Source organism: Salvelinus alpinus, chromosome 8 (assembly GCF_045679555.1).
Source record: "Salvelinus alpinus chromosome 8, SLU_Salpinus.1, whole genome shotgun sequence".
NCBI lineage: Eukaryota > Metazoa > Chordata > Actinopteri > Salmoniformes > Salmonidae > Salvelinus > Salvelinus alpinus.
The window spans coordinates 53,314,774-53,341,923 of NC_092093.1; the positions used below are offsets into that span (position 1 = coordinate 53,314,774).

The 27,150-nt window shown below is 40.4% G+C and overlaps 2 protein-coding genes across 2 annotated transcripts in view; one reads left to right on the forward strand and one right to left on the reverse strand.

Annotated features, from left to right (window-relative positions):
• The window catches only part of LOC139583289 (phthioceranic/hydroxyphthioceranic acid synthase-like), a 22,196-nt gene extending 10,741 nt beyond the window's left edge, over nt 1-11,455 (reverse strand). Inside the window, 5 exon segments of the mRNA XM_071414198.1 lie at nt 1,814-1,995; nt 2,328-2,534; nt 5,789-5,949; nt 10,486-10,639; nt 11,169-11,455. Of these exon segments, the coding sequence (XP_071270299.1) occupies nt 1,814-1,995; nt 2,328-2,534; nt 5,789-5,949; nt 10,486-10,639; nt 11,169-11,250 (786 nt within the window). The 5' untranslated portion in view covers nt 11,251-11,455.
• A 13,747-nt stretch (nt 11,456-25,202) lies between these two features.
• Nucleotides 25,203-25,854, forward strand: LOC139582383 (retinol dehydrogenase 12-like). Its single transcript, XM_071412348.1, has 2 exons — nt 25,203-25,545; nt 25,657-25,854. The coding sequence occupies exons 1-2, from the start codon at nt 25,272-25,274 to the stop codon at nt 25,851-25,853; spliced, it is 471 nt and encodes a 156-aa protein (XP_071268449.1). The 5' UTR covers nt 25,203-25,271; the 3' UTR covers nt 25,854.
• Nucleotides 25,855-27,150: the final 1,296 nt, after the last annotated feature.

A 27,150-nucleotide genomic window follows, 5' to 3' on the forward strand; every position in this document is an offset into this window, starting at 1 on the left:
ACGTTAGCTAGCTAACAGTACACTTTAACTTGACATTAGGCTTATGCAGTTTTACTATGCGATACATTAAAAAAAAAAGCTGTGTTGACAGGATTACCTAGACATACTGTGACGGCCCTGAACTTTTCTGAACTGTCTGTGCTTCTCCTTCCAATAGGGTGCTTCCCCTTTAATTCCCAATTAAATAGCCAGCATCAGCTGGGCAAAGGTGGGGTTGTGGTGGAGACGTGAATGAGGATGTGTTCAACCCTCAGTTCCCGAAGCTTCTCTATTCCGTTTGTTTTGTTGCCTTTAAAAGTGTGCTTTTGTAGCCTAATAGCAAGTTTACCCAGGATCGGATCCACTCTTTGCATCCATGGACTACACCTCTCCGTTGTTCTTCGTGGCCTTTCTCCGCTGGAGATCTGTTGGCGGATTTTATTGTCTGACTGACCGACTGACTACAACCTTTTTGTATACGGTATTTCATTTGTTTTGGGGTGATGTATACCGTGATGATTTGTAGTTAGTTGTAAGTGAGGACATATTAGTATTTGATATGCTTTATAGTTGTGTGGTAAAATAATTGTTATATTGATTGTATGATTAATACTGGGTTTACGCTACACTTGAATGAACGGACAAACATTGCGTGACAAAGGTCACTTGAGTTCCCTGAACTCCTTTACCGGTCTGGACTCTTTTAGGCCCGAGGTACAGGACATTTCTGGAGGAACCAGAACTCATTGTGTTATATTATTATTATGTGTGTAATCATTTATGTTGGTAATACAACCCACGCAAAAGAATACAGTTGTTTTTGAAGTTCTTTCCAATGTTTTAAGGGTTTATGAAAAGTGTATTTCCATCCTGACTTTTACATAAGTCCTTTGTATTGGTGTAGACTTGACGGACCAGATGGGACTCATTCCCTCCCAAACCAAAAGGAGAAACCAATGTTTTCTCTGGTAGGCACAACCTACCTGGCACCCCTATAAATAATAACCTCAAGTCAAAACCGTTACAATACTGACCAGCTCAAATAGACAGAAGCGGGCTATATGGCAGACCAATCCAAACTCATCTCTCGGCATGTCCAGCCCACTCATTATCTCAGCCAATCATGGCTAATGGGAAGGTTGCTGACTTTTTCCATGGCTAAACCAACTAGGCTCATAATTTAACAATTGTATTCGTATTTACAGATGGATTACAAGTTTGTTATTAAGGCACATGAAAGTTCACATGTTCCAGAAGGTATTTCTGCCCTAAAAATACATTTTGATTAAAAATAAAATTCTGTTCAAACAGCTCTCCTGTGAAGTAGTGACCCGCGACATACGCCTTGTTTCCTGAAATGGGTCACATTTGTCCCAAAACGTTTGGTCCCAAAAAATGGGGGGGGGGGGGACAATGTACAAAAAGGGATTTCTAAACGGTTCACCTGATATGGATGAAAACATCCTCAAATGAAAGCTGACAATCTGCACTTTAACCTAATAATCATTGTATCATTTCAAATCCAACGTGCTGGAGGACCCAGCCAAAACAACAACAACTGTGTCACTGTCCCAATACCTTTTGGAGCTCACTGTATATGTCACATATTGGTCATATACTCTAGAAGTGCTTTGACAAAATGAAAGCTTGAGAGTTCATTCAATTCATCAAATACTCCCAGACACAGTTTTATGGCCTGACTGGCTAAATGTTTGAATATGTTTGAATATGTTTGAATATGTTTGAATAATATGTTTAAAAATGTTTGAAAATGTTTGCATATGTTTACACTGTACTGCAACGAGTGCAAATGGAAGAAATCATAAGCGCTCACTTGTTTCAGTGGCTTCAGTAGAAGAATCCCACAACCCTCTCCTCTGCCATAGCCATCTGCTCTGCTGGAGAACGGTTTGCTGGTGCCTTCAGGTGAAATCATCTTAGCCTTGCTGAGAGCGACAAAGACTTGTGGCTCTATGATACAGCTTACACCGCCACAGAGAGCCATCTCACAGTCACCTGGTAGGACAAATAAGTTTTAATATAATTGCAGGTGGCACTCAAACAGCACCTGCTCATGTAGCTGAAAACGGATTAATAGTCAAACATACAGTAGGATTTTATTTTTTGCTTGATCTTTTTAGAAAATGCCCTCGGTGCACAATTGACAGGCTGAGAGGGGCTACATTCACTCTACGTTACATATTAAAACAAGCAACAACCATCCTCCATTTAAAAAAAATAAATAGAAATGACTGTGAAATGTTTCTATACAGTACAGTGTCTTTTACTTATACTCATCCATGCTAGCCAAGCAATTTTCTTACTCACAATTAGATAAAGATATGTACCTTGTTTTATGGCTTGACAAGCAAAGTGCAGTGCCACAAGAGATGAGGAACAGGCACTGTCTATGGCAACTGATGGACCAGTGAGGTTGAAGGTGTAGGATATCCGGTTGGCCGCAATACTCATCGATTTACCAGTGCCAGTCCAATGGTTGATCAAGCAGGGATTGCGTTTGGCTGTTGTGAGATTGTAGTCGCTGTTCATCAGTCCTATAATTAAAAGTGATATTAGTAACAATCATATGGTGTCACCACTAAATAATAATAAAAAAGTCAAATTACCAAGGTAAATTACCAAGGTATACCAGTTCCATTTAAGGACCACAAAAATGACAGCCGTGCCATACTGGTTGCACGATAGTTGGGAAGAGATGATTGATGTGCCGATTCCATGGCACAGGGTTTATGAACTGATACAAACAGGAGTGGACTCAAAACGTAGAGTTTTTCAATTTAAATTATTATAAAAAGTGCATTTTGTCACGTTCCTGACCTTATTTCCTTTGTTTAGTCTTTGTTTAGTTGGTCAGGACGTGAGCTCGGTGGGTGTAGTCTATATTATGTGTTTCGTTGTTTAGGTTTGTCTAATTGGCCTGATGTGGTTCTCAATCAGAGGCAGGTGTTTTACGTTGTCTCTGATTGGGAACCATATTAAGGTAGCCTGTTTGCACTGTTGGTTTGTGGGTGATTGTTTTCTGTCTTTGTGTTCTGCACCAGATAGGACTGTTTTCGGTTTTCACATGTATTGTTTTGTAGCTTGTAGTGTTCACGTTATTATTCTTTATTAAACATGTTGAACACTAGCCGCGCTGGGTTTTGGTCCTCTCCTTCATCCCAGGAAGAAAGCCGTTACACATTTGGAAAGTTTTCGAAGTTTGTTACATTACAGTCTTATTCTAAAATTGATTAAATTGTTTTTTCCCCTCATCAATCTACATACAATACCCCATAATGACAAAGCAAAAATAGATTTTTTGACTTTTCCGCAAATCTATTACAAAAAAAAATCAAATATTCCATCTACAGTTGAAGTTGGAAGTTTACATACACCTTAGCCAAATACATTTAAACTCAGTTTTTCATAATTCCTGACATTTAATCCTAGTAAAAATGCCCTGTTTTAGGTCAGTAAGGATCACCACTTAATTTTAAGAATGTGAAATGTCAGAATAATAGTAGAGAGAATGATTTAGTTCAGCTTTTATTTCTATCATCACATTCCCAGTGGGGAAAGTTTACATACACTCAATTAGTATTTGGGAGCATTGCCTTAAAATTGTTTAACTTGGGTCAAACGTTTCGGGTAGCCTTTCACAAGCTTCCCACAATAAGTTGGGTGAATTTTGGCCAATTCTTCCTGACAGAGCTGGTGTAACTGAGTCAGGTTTGTAGGCCTCCTTGCTCGCACACGTTTTTTCAGTTCTTCCCACAAATATTCTATTGGATTGAGGTCAGGGCTTTGTGACGGCCTCTCCATTACCTTGACTTTGTTGTCCTTAAGCCATTTTGACACAACTTTGGAAGTATGCTTGGGGTCATTGTCCGTTTGGAAGACCCATTTGCGACCAAGCTTTAACTTCCTGACTGATGTCTTGAGATGTTACTTCAATATATCCACATAATTTTCCTGCCTCATGATGCCATCTATTTTGTGAAGTGTACCAGTCCCTCCTGCAGCAAGGCACCCCCACAACATTATGCTGCCACCCCCGTGCTTCACCTAAGTGTATGTAAACTTCCGGCTTCAACTGTACATACAGTAAGTATTCTGATTTTTACTCAGTACTTTGTTGAAGCATCTTTGGCAGCGATTACAGCCTCGAGTCTTATTAGGTATGATGCAACAGGCTTGGCACACCTGTATTTGGGGAGTTTCTCCCATTCTTCTCTGCAGATCCTCTCAAGCTCTGTCAGGTTGAAAATAGCTGCACAGCTACGTTCAGGTGCCTCCAGAGATATTAGATCGGGTTCAAGTCCGGGCTCTGGCTGGGCCACTGAAGGACTTATCCCGAAGCCACTCCTGCATTGTCTTGGCAGGGTGCTTAGGATCGTTGTCCTGTTGGAAGGTGAACCTTCACCCCGGTCTGAGGGTTACATTACATTAAGGATCTCTCTGTACTTTGCTCCGTTCTGCTTTCCCTCAATCCTGACTTGTCTCCCAGTCCCTGCCGCTGAAAAACATTCCCACAGCATGATGCTGCCACCACCATGCTTCACCATAGGGATGGTGCCAGGTTTCCTCCAGACGTGACACTTGGCTTTCAGGCCAAAAAGTTAATTATTGGTTTCATCATTGTTGTGTCATGTACCTTTTACTGAAGAGTGGCTTCCGGCTGGCCACTCTACCATAAAGGCCTGATTACAATAAGGTTGTAACGTAACAACGTGGAAAAAGGGAAGGGGTTCTGAATACTTTCCAAATGCACCCCCGTGCAGGTTTACATTAAGGACACGGTACATTAAGGACACAAATGGGAGATACAACCATCCCAGCTCTGCAGATTTTGCTGCGAAGAGACAGAATCTTTAGATAATTTGTTTTGTTACTGCCTATATGTAGCTTGTTTTTGATTTCAGGTTCAGGAATGGCTGAAAAATCACAACATTTACTTAAAGCTATCTTTGCAAATAACACAGCTGGGTGACTTGAAAGGCCATGGTCAGTCGATCAATAATATTTTAGTACTTTTAGTAAAGGAGTTCATCTTTAAATTTAGAATCTGTGGAAACGATATGACAATAGAAAGGTCCAGAACTTTTGTACATTTTACATTAGTTATCTCTCTATATATTTATATATATATATAAATATATAGAGAGATAACTAATGTAAATATATAGAGAGATAACTAATGTAAAATGTATCGTGTCCGTAAAATGTATATAGTATGTATAAGCTGGAAGTAGAAGCCTCAGTATTGTTGTACATTACTTTACTCCAATTAGGGGAGGGGAGGTAGTGTTATGGGACAATAATAAAGGTAAAATATATTTTTTAAAGATATGGGGGATTGGAAATGATGCAAAAAACTACATTGATAGAACCACAATCTGCAATATACAGTATATATATACATACATTAAGAAGCAACACAAATGTAACCAGTGCAGAGGCATTTGGTGTGCCATTAGCATTATACAGTACCAGTCAAAAGTTTGGACCCACCTACTGTACTCATTCAAGGGTTTTTCTTTATTTTTACTATTTTCTACATTGTAGAATATTATTGAAGACTGTGAACTGTGAAATAACAGATATGGAATCATGTAGTAACCGAAAAAGGGTTAAACAAATCTAAATATATTTTATATTTGAGATTCTTCAAAGTAGCCACCCTGTGTCTTGATAACAGCTTTGCACAGTCTTGGCATTCTACAATGTTGAAAATAGTAAAAATAAAGAACTGAATGAGTAGCTATGCCCAAACTTTTGACTGGTACTGTAGGTATATAAAAACTTTTACCTAGGTATACTCCAGTCCTTGTTCCGCTGGCTTTCTCTATTTGCAATCCAGCATTCTCTAGAGCCCTGTAGGTGCAGTGCAGTAAGACCTTCTGCTGAGGGTCCATGTGGTCGGCCTCGGCATCGGTGACACCAAACAACCTCAGGTCTAGCTCATTGAAACTAAGAATAAAAATATTAACCGCTAAACAAGAGTGTAAAATATTGGATACAACTAAAGCAATCTGAAGCTGGGAATTCAGGGGCAAGAGCATTTGTTGATCAACTGTACATTACCAACAATATCATTCTACAATACAGTATAGTACCTTTGGTTATATAAATTAAGAGTTTCATTCCAAAATGTGATATACTGTACATATAATATTAACGCAACCCGCACCAATTTTAAATATTTTACTGAGTTACAGTTCATATAAGGAAATCAGTCAATTGAAATAAATAAATTAGGCCCTAATCTATGGATTTCACATGACTGGGAAGGGGCGTGGGTCTGGGCCGGTTTACTCTTCAATTTCATCAGCTGTCCGAGTGGCTGGTCTCAGACGATCCCACAGGTGAAGAAGCCTGATGTGGAGGTCTTGGTCTGGCGTGGTCTGCGATTTTGAGGCTCGTTGGACGTACTGCCAAATTCTCTAAAATTACGTTGGAAGCGGCTTACGGTAGAGAAATGAACATTAAATGATCTGTCAACTGCTCTGGGGGACATTCACTCAGTCAGCATGCAAATTGTATGCTCCCTCAGAACTTGAGACATCTGTGGCATTGAGACATCTGTGGCAACATTTCTGGGATCTTTTATTTCAGCTCATGAAACATGGGACCAACACTTTACACTTTTCATTTATATTTTTGTTTAAAGTGTACATTTTCATTAATGTTGGTAAATTGACCTGAATTAAAAATACATCTTGTAAAAAAGATAAAGATATATATATTTTATCTGACCATGACAAAAAAAGACAGACATGATTTTGTTTGACATACTGTATATTGCAAGGTCATTTTATTTGAGAGAGACAAATAATCATGTTTTGTGGCAAAACGCTATATATCCCCTCCAAACAATAGAACTAAAAAAAAAATTTAAGTATCCGAATGGGTTTTAAAATGTTACATGTAATTAAGTATCGATACATAAATAAATATCAAAATAGTACATTTGTTGAAACTATATGTGCAAATATCACATAACTGATTTATTGTATCCAGAGGGTGAACAGGGTGTTTGTTTTTTTCCCCTAAATCAAGGGCAGCTTTTCTTGTTTGATTATATACACTTTAGGGAAGGATTTAAGGAATAATAACACCATTGAAAGTCTGTCACATTATTTTGTCGGTCAAGGATGGATTGATTCTTATTGTCAGAGGGACACATTCAGTCTTCTGTTTGGAGCCAGTTAAGTAGCCTATTATTGATTCCCATTGCTGTTTCTTGGCACTCTCCTTTTCATGAGCTTGTTAAGAAAGTTTCCTCTTTCGGTCAACAGGAACAGATATCACAGGCTTCAATGAAAATGTGGAAGGGATCCATAATCAAAAGGTCCACAACACTCTAGAGCTCATCGCACGAACAGCTGAGAGTGACAGCTGTCTATCACCGCATCTGGCTGACTAAGCCAGGGGTCGGTCTTCATTAAAATTCACGCAGGCTCTTCTGAATAGTTTATGTTGTGATGTGTCTGTTACGTGAACTCTGTGAAGCATTTATTTGGGCTGCATTCTGAGGTGCAGTTAATTGCCGATTTCTGAGGCTGGTAACTCTAATGAACTTATCCTCTGCAGCAGAGGTAACTCTGGGTCTTTCTTTCCTGTGGCGGTCCTCATGAGAGCCAGTTTCATCATAGTGCATGATGGTTTTTGAGACTGCACTTGAAGAAACTTTCAAAGTTCTTGAAATGTGTATTTGTTTAACACTTTTTTTTGGTTACTACATGATTCCAAATGTGTTATTTCAAAGTTTTGATTTCTTCACTATTATTCTACAATTAAGAAAATAGTCAAAATAAAGAAAAACCCTGGAGGTGTGTCCACACTTTTGACTGGTACTGTATAACTGAAAGGATTTGCTAAATGGCTTATGTTCATGTCAGTAGCAAAAACCATATGGAACGTTCTATCCACTTGGACAGTGGGTTTGAGATAGAATGTTGCCGCCTGACCGCCTGTGGGGAAAACAACCCATGGTTACAACCTGGTGCTACCTGGTGCAAAATATTAATTTTCACAAAGTCTGGTGCCTCAGTTTGTATGATGGCAATTTGCATATACTCCAGAATGTTATGAAGAGTGATCAGATGAATTGCAATTAATTGCAAAGTCCCTCTTTGCCATGCAAATGAACTGAATCCCCCCAAAACATTTTCACTGCATTTCAGCCCTGCCACAAAAGGACCAGCTGACATCATGTCAGTGATTCTCTCGTTAACACAGGTGTGAGTGTTGACGAGGACATGGCTGGAGATCACTCTGTCATGATGATTTGAGTTTGAATAACCAACTGGTGCTTGGAGAGTGGTGCTTGGAATCATTGTTCTTCCTCTGTCGATCATGGTTATCTGCAAGGAAATGCATGCAGTCATCATTGATTTGCACAAAAGGGCTTCACAGGCAAGGATATTGCTGCCAGTAAGATTGCACCTAAAATCAACCATTTATCGGATCATCAAGAACTTCAAGGAGAGTGGTTACATTTATGTGAAGAAGGCTTCAGGGTGCCCAAGAAAGTCCAGCAAGCGCCAGGACCGTCTCCTAAAGTTGACTCAGCTGCGGGATCGGGGCACCACCAGTACAGAGCTTGCTCAGGAATGGCAGCAGGCAGGTGTGAGTGCATCTGCACGCACAGTGAGGCAAAGACTTTTGGAGGATGGCCTGGTGTCAAGAAGGGCAGCAAAGAAGCCACTTCTCTCCAGGAAAAACATCAGGGACAGACTGATATTCTGCAAAAGGTACAGGGATTAGACTGCTGAGGACTGGGGTAAAGTAATTTTCTCTGATGAATCCCCTTTCCGAATGTTTGGGGCATCCGTAAAAAAGCTTGTCCGGAGAAGACAAGGTGAGCGCTACCATCAGTCCTGTGTCATGCCAACAGTAAAGCATCCTGAGACCATTCATGTGTGGGGTTGCTTCTCAGCCAAGGGAGTGGGCTCACTCACAATTTTGCCTAAGAACACAGCCATGAATAAAGAATGTCACCAACACATCCTCCGAGAGCAACTTCTCCCAACCATCCAGGAACAGTTTGGTGACGAACAATGCCTTTTCCAGCATGATGGAGAACCTTGCCATAAGGCAAAAGTGACTCGGGGACAAAAACATCGATATTTTGGGTCCATGGCCAGGAAACTCCCCAGAGTTAATCCCATTGAGAACTTGTGGTCAATCCTCAAGAGGCGGGTGGACAAACAAAAACCCACAAATTCTGACAAACTCCAAGCATTGATTATGCAAGAATGGGCTGCCATCAGTCAGGATGTGGCCCAGAAGTTAATTGACAGCATGCCAGGGCGGATTGCAGAGGTCTTGAAAAAGAAGGGTAACACTGCAAATATTGACTCTTTGCATCAACTTCATGTAATTGTCAATAAAAGCCTGACACTTATGAAATGCTTGTAATTATACTTCAGTATTCCATAGTAACATCTGACAAAAATATCTAAAGACACTGAAGCAGCAAACTTTGTGAAAATGTATATTTGTGTCATTCTCAAAACCTTTGGCCACGACTGTAGATTGATGTGGGTATAACGCTCGTCCTCCTCCTCGTCTGAGGATGAGCAAGGATCGGACCAATATGCAGCGTGGTATGTATCCATAGTATATTTATTTGTGAAAGACGAACACGAAGAACACTTGACAAAATACAAAATAACAAAACGACGTGAACAGACCTGTACTTGAGAACATAAAACAAGAACGAACGAACGAACGAACGAAACAGTCCCGTGTGGCACAAACACTGACACAGGAACAATCACCCACAAACAAACAGTGAGAACAGCCTACCTTAATATGGTTTTCAATCAGAGGAAACATAAAACACCTGCCCCTGATTGAGAACCATATCAGGCTAATTGAATGAACCCAACATAGAAACACATAACATAGAATGCCCACCCAGCTCACGTCCTGACCAACTAAACAAAGATTAAAAAAAGGAAATAATGTCAGGAACGTGACAGTGGGGGAAAAAAAACAATTTAAGGCTGTAATGTAACAAAATGTGGAAAAAGTCAAGGGGTCTGAATGCTTTTCCGAATACACTGTACAGTATAGACAATTGGGCCAATTTTATTTTTTACTTGCATTTTGTTTAAAATCTAGATATTCAGTTACATAGCATTTGTTTTTAATATTCCCCATATATTTATTGGTGTGCTAACATGGCTGCCATAGAATGTTGTAGTGACAATGCATAATAATGCAAAAACTTCAATGTCCCAACTCTTTAAACACATGGCTTAGGATAGAGCACGTTTTGGTAATGACACAAGTGTATCAGATATCTAGTTTAGCAAAAAAATTATTAAATAGGTCAATGTTTTAAAAGTATGCGAACAGCCATAATTAATACAGAAAGCAGACATTCACTTCAGATGAAAAAAAGATAGTGTTTTGGAATCAAACCCTTCAAATGATTAATTGAGTAACAGTAGCAGTGGTAAATAAAAGAAATGGTCAGTGAATCTTCGTACTCACCCATCTATGAGAGCAGCTTTGATAGTGTGAGACTTCCCAGGTTTTCTGTTGTCAGCATCATACCAGTAAGTACTGTTGAACCTCTCATCAGGGATTGGAACTGAACAGTTCTTCCCTTCCAGAAGAACCTTCCAGAAACTGTCAAGCCCCTCACCTGGAATTGAATATTGGTTGTATCAGAATAGGAAAATTAATCTAAATTGTTTCAACATTAAGTAATCAACATATTAGTTTTACATCAAAGCATTATTTTTCATACCAATAGTTATGTTTTTAACAAAATGTAGCTTGTCTGTAAATAAACCATTGCTTTAAAAGCATATTTGGATCAGATATTTAGATCATACCTAAGTTCGTAGATGTTTCATAATAGTTGTCGCGGTTTAATAACCTCTGTAGTCTGAGGTTTTACATTGCTGGCATTGTAATGATTTAATGAATCAACATGAATTGAGCAGCTTCTTATGGTTCTATAAGAGGTAAAAACATTCCATGATTGCATATAGTAATAACCAGGGATTTGCCTGGTGATTCTAGACCTTTCTTTACTCATACATCTGTACAGTAGTTATTTTGCTTTCCAGTCATCTCAAACTGCTTTAAAGCGAGTGAAAAGATATACTGAAATGAATTACAAATTCTTAAGAGAACTAGCTACATCACAAATAGATAAACTGTCAAACCTCCAGGGAAGCTGCATCCGATGCCAACAACTGCAATGGCTCGCTCTTCCTCCTTCATCCTGGCTCCCTCTTCCTCCTCCATCCTGGCTGTCTGTGACACACACCAGCTGGACACTGAAATGCATGCACTTATTTCTAAACCTCTAGTATAAACTAAACTCAGATAGAAGGTGCTCAATTTGCCTCCAGTTTCTTTGGTTCATTAGCAGTAGTAGTAGCAGTAGTAGTAGTAGTAGTAGTAGTAGTAGTAGTAGTAGTAGTAGTAGTAGTAGTAGTAGTAGTAGTAGTAGTAGGTTGGTCTTTGAAGGATAGCTCAGAGCGCCTTCTCTTTTCTATCCAATTTCTCTTGCTTGGATTGGTCACCGTTTTGGGGCAGGAGTGAAGTGGGCAGGGCATTTGGTGTAAGAATTTGGGGTAAGAAAAGTCATTGGGAATATGAAAGATAATAAAAGAGATGCATAAAGGGTTTTAATAATGCTAATATGTGAGAACAATTTGTTTTGTTGTGAAGAAATATTTAATTTTGTCGTAATAATAAGTTTGGGAGCAACATGTAAAAATCGTTGTCAAAATCTGTACTCAAGTCGATTATAAAACCCTCAATGCAATGTTCTCTCTCTGGGCAGGCTGGATAACAAGTGGGAAACTCTGAAAATACTACTTGTAAACTGGGAGCAACGAGTTGTGTACGTTTACGGGCTTTGAACTCGTTAAGAATGCCGATTAGCTAATGGCAAAGAAGCTGCGTCAACCATAAACGTACAGCTATCATGCTCGCAAACAAAGTTTAGTTTTCAAAAACAATATTAATACGTTGTTTTTCATAAATAATGTTTTGTTGTTGCATATAAATGACGAAAATGCTTTTATCAAGGTAATTTCCTTAATATGTGATATCAGAGTACAGCACGTGGGAGAAGTCAGAGCTCAGAGATGATAGACTAGTTTCCCCACTAGTAATTACAAGTTGGGGGGTGGATTTTCCGTCGTATTCTGGTATATACCAATTTATGAGATGATATGAACGCAGCACAATTCCAACTGGGGAATCTCAGACTTCCGTGCGTTCAAGCTGTCAACTCTGAAAAACATGGACACCCGCAAAAAACGGTTGTTTGTTTGGCTTCTTGCAGAGCGTCCAAAATACCTGGGAACTCATGTATAAACTAAATATCACAAAATACCTGGGAACTCATGTATAAACTAAATATCACAAAATACCTGGGAACTCATGTATAAACTAAATATCACAAAATACCTGGGAACTCATGTATAAACTAAATATCACAAAATACCTGGGAACTCATGTATAAACTAAATATCACAAAATACCTGGGAACTCATGTATAAACTAAATATCACAAAATACCTGGGAACTCATGTATAAACTAAATATCACAAAATACCTGGGAACTCATGTATAAACTAAATATCACAAAATACCTGGGAACTCATGTATAAACTAAATATCACAAAATACCTGGGAACTCATGTATAAACTAAATATCACAAAATACCTGGGAACTCATGTATAAACTAAATATCACAAAATACCTGGGAACCCATGTATAAACTAAATATCACAAAATACCTGGGAACCCATGTATAAACTAAATATCACAAAATACCTGGGAACCCATGTATAAACTAAATATCACAAAATACCTGGGAACTCATGTATAAAGTAAATATCACAAAATACCTGGGAACTCATGTATAAAGTAAATATCACAAAATATCTAGATACGCCATTTTTTTTTTATATGAATGTGTACGTATAAAAATATTGAGATTTACTAACTTTACGTACGCCATACACATGCATATTTTCCGCTGTAAATCAGACCCATCCTTCAACTGTACACATCGTCAACGAGGTATTCTAGGTCTGTCTGGAAAACGGCCATCATTCACCATTGATGGTGACAAAATAATATGCTGTATAATTTGGAACGGTTGGAATTAGACCACGATAAGTTTCTAAAAGAAAGAGCAAATTTGATCATAGTTTTTTGGAGGTGTTGCCAGAATGTTTTAATTTTGTTGCAGTGACTTTTGCTGTACAATATTTGGCAAAGGACTGTGACTCTTCCTGAGTCAAAAAAACTTTGATAAATTATTGTGGACCTGTTAGCAAATCATTTTATTAGACTTTTCCCCCAAGGACGATTTTAGTCAACAACTGTGTTACCGAATGGTCTGTGCCAGGCATGGCTAGTAACATTCTGCATACTTGCAGTCATTCTGGATACAATGTTAAACATGTCCCCCTTCACTTAAATGCACTTGGTATCCTACGACAGTGCGTCAGCATCAGGTGACACATTTATCATTTCCAAGTTTTCATCTCTTGCAAAAATACAGCTTTCTCTTTGACATAGGGTTGCTAACTAGTCTATAGCTATTGTAGGGTCACTAGTTGACCTATTGTAAGGTCACTAGCTAGCCTAATGTAGAGTTGCTAGCTTAATGTAAAGTGGCTAGCTATCTTATTGTAGGGTCACTAGTTAGCCGATTGTAGGGTCACTAGTTAGCCTATTGTAGGGTCACTAGCTAGCCTATTGTAGGGTCACTAGCTAGCCTATTGTAGGGTCACTAGCTAGCCTATTGTAGGGTCACTAGCTAGCCTATTGTAGGGTCACTAGCTAGCCTATTGTAGGGTCTTGTAGGCTTGTGTAACGGATGTGAAATGGCTAGCTAGTTAGCGGGTACGCGCTAGTAGCGTTTCAATCAGTTACGTCACTTGCTCTGGAACCTAGAAGTAGTGTTGCCCCTTGCTCTGCAAGGGCCGTGGCTTTTGTGGAGCGATGGGTAACGACGCTTCGTGGGTGACTGTTGTTGATGTGTGCAGAGGCTCCCTGGTTCGCGCCCGTGTCGGGGCGAGGGGACGGTTTAAAGTTATACTGTTACACTTGACTGTAGGTCAAGATGTTGTTAACAAGAAACGGTATAGGACTTCAAAGAAGTCACATGGTACCACAAGTAGAGTGTCAGGGGGATTCCTACTTATTACCCTGACACAGCTCCTCCACTTATTACGTCATACTTCCTATTTTGGTCTTTCACTTCCCTCTCTCTTTTTTTAGGTTTTGTAGAATATGCAGATGCACCAAATGTAAAAATAGTATAGTATATTACGGTATGAATACTATAGTATTCACGGAAAGGATTCAAGCCCCTTCTATCTTTCCAAATGTTGTTACCTTACAGCCTTATTCTAAAATGGATTAAATAAAACATGTTCCTCATTATTGCTGTGTCGATCACAAAATTCTTGACAAATTATTGTGGACCTGTTAGCAAATCATTTTATTAGACTTTTCACCCAAGGACGGTTTTAGTCAACAACTGTGTTACCGAATGGTCTGTGCCAGGTATGACTAGTAACATAGCAGTCATTCTGGATACAATGTTAAACATGTCCCCCTTCACTTAAATGCACTTGGTATCCTGTGACAGTGCGTCAGCATCAGGTGACACATTTATCATTTCCAAGTTTTCATCTCTTGCAAAAGCACAGCTTTCTCTTTGACATAGGGTTGCTAACTAGTCTATAGCTATTGTAGGGTCACTAGTTGACCTATTGTAAGGTCACTAGCTAGCCTAATGTAGAGTTGCTAGCTTAATGTAAAGTGGCTAGCTATCTTATTGTAGGGTCACTAGTTAGCCTATTGTAGGGTCACTAGCTAGCCTATTGTAGGGTCACTAGCTAGCCTATTGTAGGGTCACTAGCTAGCCTATTGTAGGGTCTTGTAGGCTTGTGTAACGGATGTGAAATGGCTAGCTAGTTAGCGGGTACGCGCTAGTAGCGTTTCAATCAGTTACGTCACTTGCTCTGGAACCTAGAAGTAGTGTTGCCCCTTGCTCTGCAAGGGCCGTGGCTTTTGTGGAGCGATGGGTAACGACGCTTCGTGGGTGACTGTTGTTGATGTGTGCAGAGGCTCCCTGGTTCGCGCCCGTGTCGGGGCGAGGGGACGGTTAAAAGTTATACTGTTACACTTGACTGTAGGTCAAGATGTTGTTAACAAGAAACGGTATAGGACTTCAAAGAAGTCACATGGTACCACAAGTAGAGTGTCAGGGGGATTCCTACTTATTACCCTGACACAGCTCCTCCACTTATTACGTCATACTTCCTATTTTGGTCTTTCACTTCCCTCTCTCTTTTTTTAGGTTTTGTAGAATATGCAGATGCACCAAATGTAAAAATAGTATAGTATATTACGGTATGAATACTATAGTATTCACGGAAAGGATTCAAGCCCCTTCTATCTTTCCAAATGTTGTTACCTTACAGCCTTATTCTAAAATGGATTAAATAAAACATGTTCCTCATTATTGCTGTGTCGATCACAAAATTCTTGACAAATTATTGTGGACCTGTTAGCAAATCATTTTATTAGACTTTTCACCCAAGGACGGTTTTAGTCAACAACTGTGTTACCGAATGGTCTGTGCCAGGTATGACTAGTAACATAGCAGTCATTCTGGATACAATGTTAAACATGTCCCCCTTCACTTAAATGCACTTGGTATCCTGTGACAGTGCGTCAGCATCAGGTGACACATTTATCATTTCCAAGTTTTCATCTCTTGCAAAAGCACAGCTTTCTCTTTGACATAGGGTTGCTAACTAGTCTATAGCTATTGTAGGGTCACTAGTTGACCTATTGTAAGGTCACTAGCTAGCCTAATGTAGAGTTGCTAGCTTAATGTAAAGTGGCTAGCTATCTTATTGTAGGGTCACTAGTTAGCCGATTGTAGGGTCACTAGCAAGCCTATTGTAGGGTCACTAGTTAGCCTATTGTAGGGTCACTAGTTAGCCTGTTGTAGGGTTGCTAGTTAGCCTATTGTAGGGTCACTTGCTAGCCTATTGTAGGGTCCCTAGCTATCCTATTGTAGGGTCCCTAGCTATCCTATTGTAGGGTCCCTAGCTATCCTATTGTAGGGTCCCTAGCTATCCTATTGTAGGGTCCCTAGCTATCCTATTGTAGGGTCCCTAGCTATCCTATTGTAGGGTCACTAGCTATCCTATTGTAGGGTCACTAGTTAGCCTATTGTAGGGTCACTAGTTAGCCTATTGTAGGGTCACTAGCTAGCCTATTGTAGAGTCACTAGCTAGCCTATTGTAGAATTGCTAGTGTAATGTAAAGTGGCTAGCTATCTTATTGTAGGGTCGCTAGTTAGACGATTGTAGGGTCACTAGCAAGCCTATTGTAGGGTCACTAGTTAGCCTATTGTAGGGTCACTAGTTAGCCTATTGTAGGGTCACTAGTTAGCCTATTGTAGGGTCACTAGCTATCCTATTGTAGGGTCACTAGTTAGCCTATTGTAGGGTCGCTAGTTAGACGATTGTAGGGTCACTAGCAAGCCTATTGTAGGGTCACTAGTTAGCCTATTGTAGGGTCACTAGTTAGCCTATTGTAGGGTCACTAGTTAGCCTATTGTAGGGTCACTAGCAAGCCTATTGTAGGGTCACTAGTTAGACGATTGTAGGGTCACTAGTTAGACGATTGTAGGGTCACTAGCAAGCCTATTGTAGGGTCACTAGTTAGCCTATTGTAGGGTCACTAGTTAGCCTATTGTAGGGTCACTAGTTAGCCTATTGTAGGGTCACTAGTTAGCCTATTGTAGGGTCACTAGTTAGCCTATTGTAGGGTCACTAGTTAGCCTATTGTAGGGTCCCTAGCTATCCTATTGTAGGGTCACTAGCTATCCTATTGTAGGGTCACTAGTTAGCCTATTGTAGGGTCACTAGTTAGCCTATTGTAGGGTCCCTAGCTATCCTATTGTAGGGTCACTAGCTATCCTATTGTAGGGTCACTAGCTATCCTATTGTAAGGCCTTGTAGGCTTTACTGTAGGTCAAGATGTTGTTAACAAGAAATGGTATAGGACTTCAAAGAAGTCCAAATGTTGTTACCTTACAGCCTTATGCTAAAATGGATTAAATAAAACATGCTCCTCATTATTGCTGTGTCGATCACGAAATTTCGTCAGCTGTGATTGTCATCAAATAACTGCATACTCTGATTTGTCTTTATGTTAGGTCCTGATCTGGCTTTGCCAAATGGCTGTGGGCTACACTCCTTTAGCAGACAAGATTTTGCTTAGAATTTCAAGTCATTATTTTATAGAATACAATAGAACAAAGCTGAATAATAAATAATAAAATAGAAACTATATTTTCTCCAAGCGATTTGAGGGAGTGCGCACACGCGGCTATTCCGTGGCGAGCGATTAACAAAGAAATACATACTCCTATATTCTTAATTTAGAGTTATTCATGTAAGTTAAGTTGTTCTACAAACGTTGGGCTATATGTTTTGATTTGTAATACATTATAAGGCTGCATGATGTGACTCTAATGATGATTTGAAAAAAAGTCGCTTGAAAGGCAAACAAAGCAAAGCTCTGATTTGTTTTTTTTGTGCAGGCTGTACACACTGTCTGTACATCAGTCACTCATTCACAATTTGACAAGCACTTGATAATGCCTAGAATTTCACGGCGGTGGCAGCATCCCCTTTGTGTGGCCGTAATGCATCCTAAAAACAATCCATGCCCTTCACGTCCAGTTGTCTTTGTGCTCTTCTGCCCGAGTGCTGCACGCTCCATCACGTGATCGGGTCTTTCTCACAGGCTACAAGTGAAGACAGACACATTGTGGACGCAACTGCTCTTGTCCTTATTCCGAGGTGCATATTGAAGATATAAGAACTGTCCACATTTACTTTTCGTCAGCCAACATGATGAGTAGGCCTAACGAACAGTAAAAGCACTAGCCTATGTCAGTCTACTATCCCCCATGGTACAAAAGTCGACCTATTCTATTCTGTGCGAGAAATAAATATTCCAAACATAGTCTGGGACAGTTGTGGGATGCGATAGATCCCAAATGAATACAACCACTAGAATAAAAAAAATGTGGCTGATGCAACAGACTTTTAGCTTTAAATGTTGATCAACTATTAGGCTTCTTCACATTATAAGCGTAGCAATGTGCACATGGCAGTAGGCTATAAACACAAATGTTCCATTAGCGGAAAACACCATTATCAAAAGTGACCGCAAATGCAACTATGCATGTAATGCTTTTATTATGAAGGTGCATTTTTATGGTGAAAATGATCTTCCCCAAACTTGAAACTCACACGCTGCTTATGTATGTAGTTAGGCTCTACAACCCTTGTAAAGCAGATTAATGTGCTTAATTTTAAGAAGTTATTTGGCCACTTTAGCTGTGATACAAACCTTATTAAAACATATACGCCTATGGGCTGGGCTACATGAGGTGTGCGACTGTGATTCGAAAAAGTCTAGGGGAAAAAATACATTGTTTCTTATGCTGGGCATCATTCACAAGTGATAATAAATGATTCACAATTGATAGGCTAATATTGTCACCCATCAGACTATTCTTGATTTAATCTTGTCTTTTGTTGATAAAACGTTTACTGGAGACAGGAGACCAAGTGGAGACATAGGACGAGGTGGATAATTTTATAATAAGGCCGTTTTATTAAAGTGTAAAGATATCAGGCAAAAACGTGCACGGCCACTTTCTGTCAGATTCTTATGAAATCGTCGGAGAAGAGAGCCCCTCTAAGCAGTACATACAGATTATATAGGCAACAAGCAAAGTAGGTTGATCTTGTCGTCTGGCCTTCCGATTGGTCGATCTGGGTCGTGGGTAGTCCTGTTCGGCCTGATGTCGACATTCCATTGGCTTTTCACACAGTTCTTTGTACTAGTCACATCCAAAGGCATCCTGCATGTGCGTTTGTTTTCACAGGCCCTATTCATGGGGGAGGGGATGTGTGTGTGGGTCTGACAAAGTAGTGGGAATGGGTGCATGTTGTGCCAAGAATAGCTTATGTTGAGAAGTGGTTAAAACAAGTTACTAGTATCTAATACAATTTCTTACACTTTACATATACTAAATATTATATATGTGACATTTGTTTTAATTTAGAATGGACCATTATCATGCACCTGTCTCGAAACAGAGGCAGCGGGAAAAAATGTAATCTATGCACTTAAATAGCGAATGGATGTTACTTTTTCCCATGGTGTATTTTCTCCTGTTACTTCTGTTGTAAATATAAGCAATGTGCTTTAATATTAGGAAAGTTGAGAAATAAATATAGTAGGCCAAGCCATCCAACCTTACAGAGCTTGAGAAGATCTGCAGTGATGAATGGGAGAAACTCCCCAAATACAGGTGTGCTTGTAGCGTGATACCCAAGAAAGCTCAAGGTGCTTCAACAAAGTACTGAGTAAAGGGTCTGAATTCTTATGTAAATGTGATATTTACATTTTTGTTTTTGGTTTGTCATTTGTGTGTGTAGATTGACGAGGGGGAAAAAACGATTTAATCAAATCAAATGTATTTATATAGCCCTTTGTACATCAGCTGATGTCTCAAAGTGCTGTACAGAAACCCAGCCTAAAACCAGGTGTAGAAGCACCTGCATTCCATTGCAGAATAAGGTCAAGGGGTCCCGAATGCACTGTAGCTTTGCTCCTTGGCGTCCTTGTCTTTTGTAGTGTCAGCTGTGTTCTTTGTGTCAGTTGCTCTGACTAGTTGTGTCAACAACAACAAAAAAATGCACTTTGAGATTATTCTGTATAATGAAAAGTGCTTTATAAATGAAATAAATTATTATTATGTATTATTATAAATACTGTAGTAAAAGAAAACAGTAGTATATACTATGGTGATTAATATAGTGTTTTTGCGGATTGTAGTATACTGTAGAATTTACTGTAGTGTTTTTGCAGACATTACTGTAGTATTTACTATTGAGTTTTTTGTTTTATTATCTTTGAGATAGAGTCTTTCTCCTTCAGGAAACCTACTGGAGAAATACAAAAAGGGCACATTTTCCGTAACCTGTAGGTAGATAGGACTGTGGTCTGAACGGATAGGTCAGAGCTTCTTCTCTTTTCTATAACCTGTAGGGAACACAACATACTGTATACACAATATATGGTCTATACTTGGCATGTAGATTTTTACTATAGTTAATAAATGTAGTGTTTTTGCTGACTGTAGTGTTTTTGTGGACATTACTGCAGTATTTACTACAGTGTTATTTTTTATAATACTTTAGTGGTTACTATAGCATTATACAGTATACTATAACATTCTATAGTAAGTACTACACATGATCGAGGGATACTACAGTGTGTAGTATAGTATACTACAGTTTCTATAGAATTCTACAGTAAGTACTGTAGTATACTATAGTTGGGCTTCCAAGTGGCACAGCGGTCTAAGGCACTGCATCTCAGTTCTAGAGGCATCACTACAGACCCTGGGTCGATTCCAGGCTGTATCACAACTGGCCGTGATTGGGAATCCCATAGGGCGGCGCACAATTGGCCCAGCGTCGTCCGAGTTAGGGGTAGACCTTCATTGTAAATAAGAATTTAAAAGCAATCGTCGAAGTAATCATCTAGTTTTTCAAAAGTATCGGTAATCTGACTACAATATTTTAGCTGGTAACGTAACGGCTTACCGTTACCGTTTTTTGTAATCCGTTACTCCTCAACCCTGGTTGTAAGGTGTCCTTTGATGGTATTTATTTGTTCCACATTAGTCATTGTTGTACCTTAGGACCTACAATAGATACATATACATGTATATTCAACAACAAGGGTGTACCAATGAGCTATGAGAGACAGTAAAAAATGACTATTGAAATAATATTATTTCAGTGTAGATAAGGGAAGGGCAGGTTAAAATAAACACATGACAGCCGGACAACCCAGTGTATGAATCAAATGGATTTGCATATGAATGGAGTGTAAATTAGCTGACTTCGTGATCTGTAAGGTAAGTAACTTTAATGTGTCAGGCTGATTACACTTTTTTTTTTTGCCATTTCCAAAACGTAGCAACGTTTAAGACATGGATTTCATGTTGTATTGTTAACAAGGTACCCGAAAGTAGTTTGAATGAATGTTTTCATGTTATTAGCTAAACAAAACTTGTTTAAAACAGCAAAATTGTCGCGGAAATCAGCCTTGTTTGCATAGCGATGATGAAAATAACGTAATTTGGGCTGTAATGATCTCCAAACTTCTAATCATTAGGGAGAGGAGGCCAAGATGGCGGCTTGAACAGATGCTTTTTACAGAGCAGCGCACCAAACTTCAGATAAGTTGTGGGGGAAAAAACAAGTTTCCAGTCATTCCTATTATTGTTTTTATAAGAACTTTCCTGTGACTGAAACGATAAGCGGATCATTTATTTAATTGGTAACAAAAAAAGAGAAAGGAAGAAGCTAGCCGTTCTATTGCTAATGAACAAGAGAGAAACGTGCTTATAGACAACTGCCATAACTACGCCCTATGGATAATCTCACGCTTTCGGCGGCTGTTGAAGATGACGAGTTGCCCTCGGTTTACTCCGTGCAAACCTCCATCGTCCCAAAAAAAAACAATATGGACTCTGACATCGTGGCTACCTTCTCCTTACTCATCAACTCCAGGTCTGACGCCATTGAGAAAATGGTAAGCGCAAACACCATGGTTATCGAAGGCTTAAAATAGACTGTGGAGTTTGCATGTGGTGAAATCAAGGATGTGAAAATGAGAGTGGCTAAAGTTGAAAAGAGTGTGGAAAAGGTAGAACAGAGTAACAATGTCTACCATAGACGTCTCACTGATCTGGGGCAATAAACAAGAAGATGAAACCTGAGACTCTACGGCCCGAGGTGGAGAATGAGGATGTTGTTCGTAACTTGTTTTGTACATAATGTGCTGGTAACGTCTCTTATGACCGAAAAATAGCTTCTGGACATCAGAACTGCCATTACTCACCTCAGATTAGACAAAGAGTTTTTCTTCAATGAGTCGGACGGGAGGGATATACTACAGATACCTGACCAGGCCCAGATCCCTGTCATTCACTGGAGAAGGAAGTGGAGATTTCGCAGAAAAAGATTGGGGTGCCTTGTGAGGATCAGGCGACGAGTGGCTAATCTGTCTTTGCCTTCTGTCCTGCTGCTAATGTTAAATCGCTGGAAAATAAATGGGACAAACTGAAAGCACGTATATCCTACCAACGGGGCATTAAAAACTGTAATATCTTATGTTTCACCGAGTCATGTCTGAACAACGAAATTAAGAACATACAGCTGGAGGGTTATACACTATTGGAAGGATCGAACAGCAGCCTCTGGTAAGACACGGGGCGAGGGCCTATGCATATATGTGAACAACAGCTGGTGCACGATATCTAAGGAAGTCTCAAGGTTTTGCTCGCCTGAGGTTGAGTATCTCATGATAAGCTGTAGACCACACTATCTACCTAGAGAGTTTTCATCTGTATTTTTCGTAGCTGTCTACATACCACCACACCATACCACAAGACCCTAAATAAGTGGTCAGATGACGCAGATGCTAAACTACAGGACTGTTTTGCTAGCACAGACTGGAATATGCTCCGGGATTCTTCCGATGGCATTGAGGAGTACACCACATCAGTCACTGGCTTTATCAATAAGTGCATCGAGAACGTTGTCCCCACAGTGACTGTACGTACATACCCCAACCAGAAGCCATGGATTACAGGCAACATTCGCACTGAGCTAAAGGGTAGAGCTGCCGCTTTCAAGGAGCGGGACTCTAACACAGAAGCTTATAAGATATCCCGCTATGCCCTCCGACAAACAATCAAACAGGCAAAGCGTCAATACAGGACGAAGATCGAGTCGTACTACACCGGCTCCGACGCTCGTCGGATGTGGCAGGGCTTGCAAACTATTACAGACTTCAAAGGGAAGCACAGCCGAGAGAGGCCCAGTGACTCAAGCCTACCAGACGAGCTAAATAACTTCTATGCTTGCTTCGAGGCAAGTAACACTGAAACATGCATGATAGCATCAGTTGTTCTGGGCGCTCTCTGCAGCCGATGTGAGTAAGACCTTTAAACAGGTCAACATTCACAAGACCGCAGGGCCAGACGGATTACCAGGACGTGTACTCCGAGCATGCGCTGACAAACTGGCAAGTGTCTTCACTGACATTTTAAACGTCTCCTTGTCTGAGTCTGTAAAACCAACATGTTTCAAGGAGACCACCATAGTCCCTGTGCCCAAGAACATAGTGCCCTCAAAGCTCATCACCAAGCTAAGGACACTTGCACTAAACATCTCCCTCTGCAACTGGATCCTGGACTTCCTGACGGGCCACCCCCAGGTGGTAAGGGTAGGTAACAACACATCCGCCACGCTGATCCTCAACACGGGGGCCCCTCAGGGGTGCGTGCTCAGTACCCTCCTGTACTCCCTGTTCACTCATGACTGCACTGCCAGACATGACTCCAACACCATCATTAAGTTTGCTGATGACACAACAGTGGTACGCCTGATCACCGACAATGATGAGACAGCCTATAGGGAGGAGGTCAGAGACCTGACCGTGTGGTGCAAGGACAACAACCTCTCCCTCAATGTGATCAAGACAAAGGAGATGATTGTGGACTACAGGAAAAGGAGGACCGAGCACGCCCCCATTCTCATCGACGGGGCTGTAGTGGAGCAGGTTGAGAGCTTCAAGTTCCTTGATATCCACATCACCAAACTAACATGGTCCATGCACATCAAGACAGTCGTGACGAGGGCACGACAAAACCTATTCCCCCTCAGGAGACTGAAAAGATTTGGCATGGGTCCTCAGATCCTCAAAAGGTTTTACAGCTGCACCATTGAGAGCATCCTGACTGGTTGCATCACTACCTGGTATGGCAACTGCTCGGCCTCCGACCGCAAGGCACTGAAGACGGTAGTGCGTACGGCCAAGTACATCACCGGGGCTAAGCTTCCTGCCATCCAGGACCTCTATACCAGGTGGTGTCAGAGGAAGGCCCTACAAATTGTCAAAGACTCCAGCCACCCTGGTCATAGACTGTTCTCTCTGCTACTGCACGGCAAGTGGTACTGGAGCGCCAAGTCTGGGTCCAAGAGGCTCCTAAGTAGCTTCTACCCCCAAGCCATAAGACACCTGAACAGCTAATCAAATGGCTACCCAGACTATTTGCATTCTCCCCCCATCCCCTCTTGAACGCTGCTGCTACTGTTATTATCTATGCATTGTCACCTTAATAACTCTACCTACATGTACATATTACCTCGACACAGGTGCCCCCTGTATAAAGCCCCGCTATTATTATTTACTGCTGCTCTTTTATTATTTGTTATTCTTATATCTACTTGTATTTTTAGGTATTTTTTAGGTATTTTCTTTAAAACTGCATTGTTCATTAAGGGCTTGTAAGTAAGCATTTCACTGTAAGGTCTGGTGTACACCTGTAGTATTCGGCGCATGTGACAAATACAATTAGATATGCTTAGACTCAGACGAGGAGACTGAGATGAAGTAACCAAGGTATTTATTGAAACACAGGGGGAAGATATATATGAGAGAGAGAGAGAGAGTGAGAGAGAGAGAGAGAGAGAGAGAGAGACTGTTGCTTATTCCACCATAGTTTAACCTCAAAAAAGAGAAGAAACTTAACATCCTCATCAACAATGCTGGCGTCATGGTGTGTCCGTACGGGAAAACAGGTGAAAACTGCCAATTGGCTGTACTAGTAGCTATTCCCATAAGGAAGTGCTTATTTAGCTGTTTACTTCCTTGTGGACAGCTGCTTCCCTTAGAAATTTGGTTCTGTTATGACAGAAATACACTAAATGAATTGATGAATCTGGCCTTACCCACTACTGACTAACCACATGAATGATTGCATGTGGCGCACATCCAAGGCAGAGGAGGAAAGTTCCAGACCACGCAACATTTAATTCAAGCAAGTCCTGACTTGTACATACTTATACTGTTCTCCATTGTTGAACATTTTTCCTAGAGTTTTAATCCTAACAGTGCTTTCCATGTACTGTAGGGCCATCTAGTTTCAGTCAACACTTTTTAAAGCTTTGTAGAGGAGATGTGGAAGAGAGTTATGTGAAAGGTCATTAATCTCAAGTAACACTAACAAACCTCAAGTGATGCTAACTAACCTCAAGTGATACTAACTAACCCACTGAATTGAACAAGACTATTACCAGAACAGGATATTTGCACAATCACAGTTCAAATGCAGGAATCAACCTCAAATCTACCAATCAAAAGCTTCCAAAGCCCCCTATCTCGTCTCTTAGGTCACTTCCTGTTGACCCACTTATTGATTGACCTGATCAAAAGGTTGACCCCGGCCAGGATCATCAATGTATCCTCTTTGGCTCACTTCTGGGGTACCATCAACCTGGACGACATCAACAGTGAGAAGGGCTATGACAAGAAGAAAGCGTACAGCCATATCAAGCTAGCTAACGTCCTCTTCACCCGCTCCCTGGCCAAGAGGCTACAAGGTTTGTGTTTGTCCACTACTTCTGAGGCTTATACTGTAGATGTTTATCTTGCCATTAGTGGAATCTCTGACATTTGTTGTATTTACGTCCTCATTTTATCCCCTCTCTCAGGTACGGCTGTGACCGCATACTCCCTCCACCCTGGCGTCGTTCAGACTGATCTGTGGCGGCACCTGAACGCACCTCAGGCAGCTATCATGAAGATGATCAGTCCCTTCATTAAGACATCCGTCCAGGGAGCTCAGACCACTATCTACTGTGCTGTGGCCCCTGAACTGGAAACAGAGAGTGGTGGATATTACAGGTGAACAGATGGAAACAGATGGTGGTGGATATTACAGGTGAACTGATGGAAACAGAGAGTGGTGGATATTACAGGTGAACAGATGGAAACAGAGAGTGGTGGATATTACAGGTGAACAGATGGAAACAGAGGGTGGTGGATATTACAGGTGAACAGATGGAAACAGAGGGTGGTGGATATTACAGGTGAACAGATGGAAACAGAGAGTGGTGGATATTACAGGTGAACAGATGGAAACAGAGAGTGGTGGATATTACAGGTGAACAGATGGAAACAGGGTGGTGGATATTACAGGTGAACAGATGGAAACAGGGTGGTGGATATTACAGGTGAACAGATGGAAACAGAGAGTGGTGGATATTACAGGTGAACAGATGGAAACAGGGTGGTGGATATTACAGGTGAACATTACAGGTGAACACAATCACTTGACTTACCCAGAAAGACTCAAATCAAATCAAACTTCATTTGTCACATGTGCGGAATACAACAAGTGTAAACCGTACCATGAAATGCGTACTTATAAGCCCTTAAACAACAATGCAGTTCAGGAAGAGTTACAGCTGTAATCTCTGCCAAGTATGATTCTAATGTATCAACCCAGAGTTGTGAATACTTATGTAAATGAGATATTTCTGTATTTAATTTAATACATTTGCCAAAATTTCTAAAAACATGTTTTCACTTTGTCAATATGAGGTATGCGTGTAGATGGGTGAGAATTATATTTTTTTTAAATCCATTTTTAATTCAGGCTGTAACACAACAAAATGTGGAATAAGTCAAGGGGTGTGAATACTTTCTGAAGGCACTGTGTGTGTGTATATATAATTGTATTTCTTATAATATTTGACTTTATATGTATATATATATATATATATATAAAGTAAAATATTATAAGAAATATTATAAGAAATAAAATTGTCTGTTTTGTATTGTATGATTTTTTTCTTTTACAGGCTTTGGTTTCTCTCTCCGTTTTAGCATGTGTAACCTAGCACGTTGTGGTGCGCATTGATTGGACTCACCTGGTTAATCAGGATGGGCTTCACCTATGCTGGCCCAGCGAGTCATCTCATTTGTCAGGATGCGTTTCATCTGCGCAGGCCCAGCTGGTATTTAAGACCTGCTGGCCCAGGTTGGAGAAGAGATGTTGGGAGAGATACACCTCATGCCCGCACCTGTTGTTGTCCCTCACAGTGCAGTTTTTCCTCCTATCAGTTGGTACTCCCTATCCTAAGTTGGTGTGGGTTTTTACATATAGTTTGTATGTTCTCAGGCAAATCCAGTGGGAGTCCATT